The sequence below is a fragment of the Canis lupus genome, chromosome 14 (assembly GCF_048164855.1).
Source record: "Canis lupus baileyi chromosome 14, mCanLup2.hap1, whole genome shotgun sequence".
NCBI classification, from domain to species: domain Eukaryota; kingdom Metazoa; phylum Chordata; class Mammalia; order Carnivora; family Canidae; genus Canis; species Canis lupus.
Genome location: NC_132851.1, coordinates 4566518 through 4577208, shown reverse-complemented (window position 1 = coordinate 4577208; position 10691 = coordinate 4566518). Strand labels below are relative to the sequence as shown.

Here is a 10691-nt window from a genome sequence, read left to right as displayed (position 1 = left end):
ATTAGAGTTGAATGAAACCACATCTGATTTATGAATCTCTATAAAATACCCAAGGATCACCTTATTTTTCCTTAAAATCTCTGTAAGAGTAGGTGGAGCTGACTTTTTGACTGACTAGCTGGCTTATTCCAAGTTTGGATCACTCATAAATTTATTGAGCAGAAGTCAGCCTCTTGTGAAACTTAACTAGTCTTGTCTAGAGCCATTCTTGTCATAATTCTTTCCATCTACACGGTATTTTCTAGTTTCTTTACCATTCTTGCTTTCCTGGATATTCCCGTTTGTCAGTCCTTGTCTTGATACATTTTTTTAAAGAAGCAGTATACTGTAGATTTTATCTCATCAGTACATTATTGAACTGAATAATTTTCCTTAATTTTGATTCCTAATTGTATTAAGATCTTGGAATGACATTATCCTTTTTAGTAGGCATAGCACACCCTATTGAGACAAAAAAAATGTACCATGATTTTAGTAGTATAGGTGAGATTGCCTAGTTGGAGTTGTACCTTCACAAGTTAATTGTGGCTTTGAGTACATTACATAATGTAGCTGGGCCCCATTGTCTTTTGTAGGGTAATTTAGTTTGGATCTCATGGTTAGGGTTATGGAAGGATCAAATTAAATAATTTACGTGTCAGAAGAGTCATCTTTATTATTGAAATAACCTTATAAATTTTTTTTCCTGCCTTGTTTTGCATAACTGTTCAAAACAGTAAACAGTATTTTTATAGTTACTTAAAACAGTGGTTTATTCTTGGGATCCTGTAATTTGCCTTCACTGCAGCTCTTCATATGGTATTGGCTGGAGTCACTCATTGCTGCATTTGGGTTCTGAAATATTCAAATGGCTTTACCTAACATTCCATTCCTGGGCCATCTTGGCCTTTTTCTTCAGTAGGGTAGTTTGACTTTTTATATGCTGACATAGGGTTCCAACAGCAAAAAAGGGAAGCTGGCAGTCCTCTTAAGGATTTTAGGCTCAGAAATGGAACTCAGTCACTTACAGATTCTCTTGGTCAAAGCAAGTCATCAGAGTTAGCTCAGATTCGGGAGAAAGGAAATAAATTCCACATGTTGATAGAAGGCATGGCATATGCGAACAGGGATGGCAAGGGAATTTTAGTGGATGCTATCTTTGGAGATTGTCTACCACAATTCTGTTTTTTCCTAGTCTGCTTTTTAAAATTTTTTAAAAGATTGTATTTACTTATTCATGAGAGACAGGCAGAGACAGGAGAAACGGGCTCCATGCAAGGAACCCGATACAGGACTAGATCCTGGGACTCACACTGGGGATCACACCCGGAGCCCGAAGGCAGATGCTCAACCCCTGAGACACCCAGGCGTCCCTTTTCCTAGTCTGTTGAAACAAGTGTTAACCTCTTTATTTAATCTTTAATATCCAGTCTACTTGTTTCTTAAGGTTTTTTTTTTTTTTTTTTTTTTTAAGATTTTATTTATTTATTCATGAGAGACAGAGAGAGTCAGAGACACAGGCAGAGGGAGAAACAGGCTCCAAGCAGGGAGCCAGATGTGGTACTCCATACCCAGTCTCCAGGATCAGGCCCTGGGCTTAAGGTGGCGCTAAAACGCTGAGCCACCCAGGCTGCCCCTTGTTTTTTAAGTTTTAACGGTTCTTAGTGAATGTCATCAAAAGATACAGACAAAAGTATGCCATTCATCTCATTCTCTGCTTTTTACTTGTAACAGCTTTATTGAGGTATAACTGACATAGAATTGCTCATAGTCTGTAGCGTACAGTTTAATGAGCTTGCTTTCTCAACCTGTAGTCCGCATTTCACTAGAAACATTCTCCACTGTTGATACTTAACTGTTGGTCCTTTTGGTCTTTCATTAGGCCAATAAGCTGTTTGACTTTTTTTTTTTTTTTTTTTTTGACTATTATTGTCTTGCTATTATTGACTAAGCTGTTTTGCCTTCTTATTACTTGTGGTTTTTGGTTAATATCTTTTAAAGTTTTTTTTTGTTGTTTTTTTTTAAAGATTTTATTTATTTATTCATGAGAAACAGAGAGGTAGAGACACAGGCCAGAGGGAGAAGCAGGCTCCATGCAGGGAACCTAACGTGGGACTCGATCCCAGATTTCCACGATCATGCCCTGGGCCAAAGCCGGCTCTAAACCACTGAGCCACCCAGGCTGCCCTTAAAGTTGTTTTTGTTAGTTTTTGATATTATGGCCAATACAGTGCTCACTTTGGGGGAAGAAGTGCTTAACTACAGTTTAAAATTTTTTCCTTGTGAGAAAAGGAAAAAATTTCCTTATTCTAGTGTAAGACAATGTTTTTAGGGATTCATAAAAGGTGGATAGCTAAAGATGGGTTGTAACATTTCTTGACACACTGCCTAAGTAACTTCTGTAAGTTGGTGTACCTTAAAGTTTTACATCTTAAGGAATTCACTCTTAATTGCATGTGTTTGTGGCCTTAATCTTGACATAGAATGGGTTAAAGTCCTTGAAAAGTGAAGGATGTGATTAGGTAATGTTATTCTTAGTTTCGTTTGTCTTCCTTGCTAGACTAGACCACTTATCCACAAAGTTAAAGACAATCTTGCCCACCATTACAATCTCAGTGCTTAGCACAGGGGCGTTTAAGTGAAGACTCAAGTGAATATGAAAAATACGTTGAAGTAGTGAAATATGAAATAGAAGTGCATACGTGAAAAATAACTTCCATGGTTGGGCTCAGTTATTGTCACTTGTTTTATTTGAAAATATTTTAGTATAATCTTATATATGTAAATGAGCCAAAGACTTGTTTATGGAGCCTTCTTTATTTTTTTTTTTAAAGATTTTATTTATTTATTCATGAGACACACACACACACACACACAGAGAGGCAGAGACACAGGCTGAGGGAGAAGCAGGCTCCATGCAAGGAGCCTGACGTGGAACCTGATTCCGGGTCTCCAGGATCACACCCTGGGCTGCAGGCGGCACTAAACCGCTGTGCCACCAGGGCTGCCCTGGAGCCTTCTTTAAATTTATATATTTTTGATTTATTGTTGATTTGAAGTTACTTGTGAATTCTGGTTAGTCATATTATACTTTTTCTCTAGTTAGACTTCATTGTCTAACCTTTAACCAGTCAGAAATAGGATTTACCCTTTTGAACTGTGGAATGCCACTATTTAAACCTAGACTGACTCCAAAACTGTTATGCTATACTATCTTCCAGAGTTGGATGAATGATGTATTTTGTGTTAAGATAAAAATTTTGAAAAGGCCTGGTCATTTGTTTCTTAAATGAAAAATTGATATTAAGTTAAAAATCCACTTATTATATTAAATTGAACTATCTTCTGTTTTTGAGACATATCCCAAAAGAGCTGCCATAGTCAGTGGTGTAATAAAGTTTTTGTTATCCTAACGAAAGTGTTCATCTGATTTTTAGGCCAATAGTTTCAAATATTGGTTAATTAACCACAGGAAATAATGGTAAATTGACTTCTCATCTTGCACCCCTTCCTATAATGCAGTGCAATTTGGCCCTACTGCCATGTTACTCCTACCCACATCTGGGTACCTGTAACTTCAAACTATTTTGGATATAAGTAGATGCTATACAGACTAAACTGACTGCCAGAAGGATGAAACCAAGAATTAGATAACTCTTCTTTGTTAAAAGGGACTAGTTTGGGGCTAAGCTAGATTGAAAATTGACTCACCTTGATTCCTGGGGTATTTTTAGTTAGGAAAATTGGGCATGGGGAAAATGGTTTTGTTTCTTGAATATTTCTATTAACATTTACCTAATTGTACTACTGGAATTATCTTTTTTCCCCTTAAGAGAAAAAAAAATCACCAGTATATTGGGCCATCTCCCCTTAATAAAATGATCTGAATATTTTTTCAGATTGTTAATAGTTTTAGAATTATATAGGATGGAATTTTATCTTGTGTGATCTGTAAATATGTATTTTATTAATTCAAAATCACTTTAAAGAAATTAAAGGTTTATTCTTCAGATCTGTAAATCTCATAAACCTGTCTACCACTATATTTTTTTAAAAAGATTTATTTATTTGAGAGAGAACAAGTGGGAGAGGAAGAGAAAATCTCCAGCAGGCCCTGGCTGAGCTAGGAAAGCCTGGTGCAGGGTTTGATCTCACAACCCTGAGATTATGACCTGTGTCAAAAACAGGAGTGCTATGCTTAACTGATTGTGCCACCCAGGTGCTCCATACCACTCTCTTACTTAGGAACAATATAACTTTGACTTTGAACAACTTTTTACCTGTTGTGAGGTTTTGCTTGAATTGTATTCTTCTAAATGAAGTGAATTTTGTTCTGCTTTCTCTGTTAGGGACTCTGGTAGTGTCTATTAACATTGTTGGTTTTTGCTTGAGTCATAATCCCAGAAGTTTCCCCTCTTGTGTTCTTTCCATTCTAATGACTACCTTGAAAATAGAAAATTTGTCAACTTGTTAGAAAAAGCTTGTTGTGAGCTCCCATGGCTTCACATTCAGTGAAGCATGTGATCTTTATCAGTATGTAAATAGCAAGCAGTATGTGGGGAAGGTTACATATTCAAAATGTATCCTTAATAAACTCAACACTAACTTCACATTTCAAGTATTGCTATCCAAAGCATTCAGCTTTTAAACCACAAATTATGAGCCTATTGCATTCAACAGTTGTATTACTGGCAATAATTGGGTATTAAAATTTTATAACAGGCTACATACAGTATGCAATTGAGAAATTAAGTTTTTTCCAGTCTTGTAAATAATTTAGACTTATTGTGACTTTCTTTTCTTGCAAAGTCTCTTTTGGAAAAGTTTTTGATCCCCAATGCTTCACAAGCAGAGAGCAAAGTCTTCTATTTGAAAATGAAGGGAGACTACTACCGTTACTTGGCCGAAGTTGCTGCTGGTGATGACAAGAAAGGTATACTGTGTTTTTCAACGTGTTTCTTGAACTTGTATCAAATAACAGTATGGAAGTAGTGTCACTGAAATGCAAACAGTTGTGGGTTTTTTGTTTAATTGCTTAGAGCACTAAATGAAGAATAGTAATTTTTCACTGTTTTAGAGAGGTAAGAGGGGCAGAAAGAGGGAGAGAGAAAATCTTATTAAACAGGCCTCACGTAGGCTCGATCTCACAACACTGAGATCATTACTTGAGCTGAAATCAGGTCAGATACTTAACCAACTGAGCCACCTGTGCACCCCAGTAATTAACTTTTTATAAAGTCCTAAGAATGTACAGCTACTGTTTAATATTGGTATTTTAAAGTGCATGCTTGCTGAAAAGCCAATTTTGGGCATAGGAATGTTTACTCAAATTTTAAGAGATAGTGATCACAGCATAACTGTAGAGTAGTGCACACTAGTTACTTTTTTTAAAAGATTTTATTTATTCATGAGAGAGAGAGGCAGAGACATAAGCAGAGGGAGAAGCAGACTCCCCGTAAGGATCCCAGTGTGGGACTTGATCCCAGACCCCGGGATGGCGCCCTGATCTGAAGTCAGAAGCTTAACCACTGAGCCACCCAGGCGTCCTGTGCACACAAGTTATTAAAAAACAATAATTCTGAGATGCTCGCAAGAGTTATTTTTGTGTTGACATTGACCAATGGCTAGTGTAGTGTTCCTGGAGAAGTTTTTTGTTTTGTTTTGTTTTTGTTTTTTTTTTAAGATTCTCATTTAATTAAGGTTGTTACAGCTTAATATTTCAGAGGATATTGTTGGATGGTAAAGGGTATTGTTGGTGTGAGAGGTGAAGATGAAGTACAAAGTTTGTCAGTATGTTTTGGAATGTTTTATTTTCCAGGGATTGTGGATCAGTCACAACAAGCATACCAAGAAGCTTTTGAAATCAGCAAAAAGGAAATGCAACCAACACATCCTATCAGATTGGGTCTGGCCCTTAACTTCTCTGTGTTCTATTACGAAATTCTCAACTCCCCGGAGAAAGCCTGCTCTCTTGCAAAGACAGTATGTATTTTACTTGTTTTGTGAAAATTTAGTAATCCTTATTATTTGAGCACTGAAATGTACTTTTTTTTTTTTATCATAGGCTTTTGATGAAGCCATTGCTGAACTTGATACATTAAGTGAAGAGTCATACAAAGACAGCACGCTAATAATGCAATTACTGAGAGACAACTTGACAGTAAGTACATTACAGCATCGTGAATGGCCACTGTGGTTGAAATTATGTTTTATAGATTATTATAAGGCATATTTCTAGTTTCTTTATTGAATGTAAAATTGTATCTGCTATTAAAGCTATGAAGAAAAACCACCTTATAGAAACAAATCTTAGATCAAGGACCAAAAATGTATATTTTGATTAGTTACATATCTATTGTTAAAGATTTTATGTATGTATTCATGAGGCACACAGACAGGCAGAGATATAGGCAGAGGGAGAAATAGGCTCCCTGTGGGGAAACCTGATAGAGGACTCGATCCCAGGACCCCGGGATCACGACATGAGCCAAAGATAGATGCTCAACCACTGAGCCACCCAGGTGCCCTTGACACTAATTTTAAAATGACACCTTAACCAACCAACCCACCACTGTCCCAGAAACCCACCTTAGTTCCAGACTCCCCTCATATGTGATAGGGTGTTTTTATTTTCCATTTCAATTTGGGTGTTCTCATTTCTTCCATTTTAGCCATAGAATAGAATAGTTTCATTATCAAAAATATACAGGTTTACATTGTTTATATTCCATTAAAAATGGTATTCTTGACCGTAAAGTTGCTTCCATATTGATACAGCTATGGTACTCTGTCAGTAACCTCAGTTAACAAAATTTCACATATTCTATGTGAAATTCAAATAGAATTCTATTTTGCCTAGCTAGCCTCTTAGTAAAAAATAATGACTTGTTATGGGATGTCATGCTTATTGTTCTTAGCATACTACAGACTGAAAAAAAAAAAAACCCACCACAGCCATTATTACATTGAAAAAATTGACAGTAATTCCTTAATAATGTTTAATATCTAAATAGTATTCAAATTCCAGTTGTTTCTTTTTTAAAAAAATTTTTATTTGAATTGGGATCCAAATAGTCTACACCTTGCAAAGTGGTTGATATGTCTCTTTAGTCCCACAGGTTTCTCCATGCTCCTTCAGATAAATATTAACTTTGAAGTTTTGAGGCTTAGGTGAAAAAATTATGAAGTATCTGCGGTGCCCAGGTAGTAAGAGCTAGGAGTGAAGACTGCAGTGTAGAGCTTGAAAACTGTATCATTTTATACATGTCACTTTCAGCTTTATTCTAGTTTATTGCGTTTTCCAAACCAGGTCTATATTCTAGTGTTGAGAATTCTCAGCAAAGAGTTTTTTGGAACCACATTGTGTAAGAACTATGGGACATTTCACTTTTTACCTCTTAGAAGATTGGGTTCTGACCATATTGTTTGTTGTTCGGCTATTTATTTTGAATCTTACAGATACACAAAATGTGTTTTTCTAAGCTAAAAACATAAGAAAAATTAAATTAGGAATTTAATTTAGACTTGATATTTTCATTCTTGGATTTCATGGAATGTGAAATTCTCTTTGAAGTGGTAATCTTAAATTTTACTGAGGGAAAGTAGTCAGTCTGAGCTTGAACATGGGTTGAATTAAGATGATTATAGTTATGTACATTAAATTTAAACATTAATTTAAACATCCATTGCTCATATTGGGGCTCTTCAGAGCAGTCTGATATTCTTGTAGCTATTAATACTTAGTATTTTAAAGCTTTTTTGTGTTTTTTATTTTCTCTCTTCTATGTATAATAATCCAAGAATTTCTTATATCTGACTTTGTTATTTGAAGACAACTTGCTTTGTACTTAGGATGTTTATACAGTGGTTAGGGAGAAAATGAGGGTGTTTTTGTATCTTTGAAGTTACCTTCATTGCTATGATCTTTTAAAGAAAGCTTTCAGCAAAAGCTGTGGTTACATTCTGATACCATAACAAATCTATTAAGATTTTTTTCAAAATGAAACATGCTGAAAAATCTTTCCTTCTTTTACCAGTTGTGGACATCGGATACCCAAGGAGATGAAGCTGAAGCAGGAGAAGGAGGGGAAAATTAACCGGCCTTCCAACTTTTGTCTGCCTCATTCTAAAATTTACACAGTAGACCATTTGTCATTCATGCTGTCCCACAAATAGTTTTTTTTGTTTACGATTTATGACAGGTTTATGTTACTTCTATTTGAATTTCTATATTTCCCATGTGGTTTTTATGTTGAATATTAGGGGAGTAGAGCCAGTTAACATTTAGGGAGTTATCTGTTTTCATCTTGAGGTGGCCAATATGGGGATGTGGAATTTTTATACTAGTTATAAATGTTTGGCATAGTACTTTTGGTACATTGTGGCTTCACAAGGGCCAGTGTTAAAACTGCTTCCATGTCTAAGCAAAGAAAACTGCCTACATATTGGTTTGTCCTGGTGGGGAGTAAAAGGGATAATTGGTTCCAGATAACAGGTGTAGTTATTGTGGATACTTTAAGGTTTAGAGCACTTACAAGGCTGTAGTAGAAATGGGTATCCCATAGATACTACATGTGAACCACAAGTATCTGTGGAATACTCATTCTCAATGTGCACACCTTTGACTACAGTTTCAGAAGTGTTCCTTTAGTTGTGACCCAATTTACTCTGGATAAGGGCAGAAACGGTTCACATTCCATTATTTGTAAAGTTACCTGCTGTTTGCTTTCATTATTTTTGCTACACTCCTTTTATTTGTATTTAAATGTTTTAGACAACCTAAGAACAAATGTACAAGTAAAGATGCAGTAAAAATGAATTGCTTGATATCCATTACTTTATGTATATCAAGCATAGCAGCAAAACAAAAATCCCATGTATTTAACTTTTTTTTTTTTTTTAGGGTTTTTTTTTGTTTGTTTTGTTTTGGTTTTTTGCTTTTGTGATTTTTTTTTTTTTTGATACTTGCCTAACATGCATGTGCTGTAAAAATAGTTAACAGGGAAATAACTTGAGATGATGGCTAGCTTTGTTTAATGTCTTATGAAATTTTCATGAACAATCCAAGCATAATTGTTAAGAACACGTGTATTAAGTTCATGTAAGTGGAATAAAAGTTTTATGAATGGACTTTTCAACTACTTTCTCTACAGCTTTTCATGTAAATTAGTTTCTTGGTTCTGAAACTTCTTTAAAGGAAATTGTACATTTTTGGAAATTTATTCCTTATTCCCTCTTGGCAGCTAATGGGCTTTTACCAAGTTTAAATACAAAGTTTATCATAACAAAATACTACTAATATAACTACTACTGTTCCCAACCATGTCCCATATTCCTCCCCTACCCTGGGGGGGGGGGGGGGAGCTTTTTTTCAGAGACAGGGGATTGATTGGAAAAAAGTAATGCGTTCCATTTAAAATTTTGGTATATGGTATTTTCTAACTTAGGAAGCCACAATGTTCTTGGCCCATCATGACATTGGGTAGCATTAACTAAGTTTTGTGCTTCCAAATCACTTTGGTTTTAAGAATTTCTTGATATTGTTATAGCCTGCCTTCAATTTTGATCCTTTATTCTTTCTGTCAGGTGCACAGGATTACCTTTTTTAGCCTTCTGTCTTGTCACCAACCATTCCTACTTGGTGGCCATGTACTTGGATAAAAGGCCGCATGATCTTTCTGGCTCCACTCAATGTCTAAGGATACCTTGCTTCCTTTGCTTGCATCCCACAAACTATTTCCCTCATCCTATTTACTGCAGCAAATCTCTCCTTAGTTGATGAGATTGTGTTTATCTCCTTGTAAGCCCTACCTATCCTGAATGGTCTGTCATTGTCTGCCTTTAAAATCCTTCCTCTTCCTCTCTTTAAATAATGATGGGGCTAAGTTATACCCAAAGCTCACCCTACAGACTATTTCCTCAGTACCTTGCAGAAAACACCAAACAAAAATACCATTTTAAAAGAGGTGTATTTTTTTTTTCTTTTAGAATGTAAGCTCCACAAGAGCAGGGACAATGTTTTCTGTATGTTCTATTGTGCCTAGTACACTGTAAATGCTCAATAAATATTGATGATGGGAGGCAGTGAGTCTTGATGATAAGGTTGAGAAACTGAAATCCCAAACACTGTTTTGTTGCTTGTTTTATTATGACCTCAGATTAAATTGGGAAATATCAGCCCTTTGGCACAGTTGTCCCACTACATTCAAATAAAAGTGCAATGGTGGCCTTGGGGTCTTTCAAGGAGAAAAAAAGTCTCTTATGCATTGGGGCAAAATAATCATCTTAATGGCTTTTTTTTACTGATTTCTCCTGACCCCCAGGCCAAGGACACGAAGTAATCATTTACAGCTGAGGAGCATTAAACTAGACTTGAGGAGATGGATCTCATTCAAGTATAAATTATAAATAAAATCTAAAGCTTGTCACATTTGCCTATTTATGTGCATTAGTCTTCTAAAACTAGTTTGATTCTGAAATTGTGATAATACTTAATAAATAATAGCTGCTAATGTTTCTACGTACTAGTGCCCAATAGATGAAGGAGGATTCCAACCTGAGATTTTTTTGCCTTGGGATTTGAATAATAAATTTTTATAACATTTTTTTAATTGTCCCAAATCCAGGCTTCATGTCTGTTTTTGTCAATATAATGGTAATATTTCCAGGAATTTGGAGAATCCAGCAATGTATTTTCTGTGTGTGTAGTACTG

The 10691-nt window shown here is 35.6% G+C and overlaps 1 protein-coding gene across 5 annotated transcripts in view; it reads left to right on the top strand.

Annotated features, from left to right (window-relative positions):
* YWHAZ (tyrosine 3-monooxygenase/tryptophan 5-monooxygenase activation protein zeta) overlaps positions 1 to 10058 on the top strand; it is a 36289-nt gene extending 26231 nt beyond the window's left edge. For all 5 annotated transcript variants that reach the window (XM_072774052.1, XM_072774054.1, XM_072774051.1 and 2 more), the window contains 4 exons: positions 4789 to 4912; positions 5798 to 5961; positions 6044 to 6139; positions 8016 to 10058. In XM_072774052.1, the coding sequence (XP_072630153.1) occupies positions 4789 to 4912; positions 5798 to 5961; positions 6044 to 6139; positions 8016 to 8075 (444 nt within the window). In that variant the 3' untranslated portion in view covers positions 8076 to 10058. The remainder of the gene's footprint in view (positions 1 to 4788; positions 4913 to 5797; positions 5962 to 6043; positions 6140 to 8015) is intronic.
* The last annotated feature ends 633 nt before the right edge of the window (positions 10059 to 10691 follow it).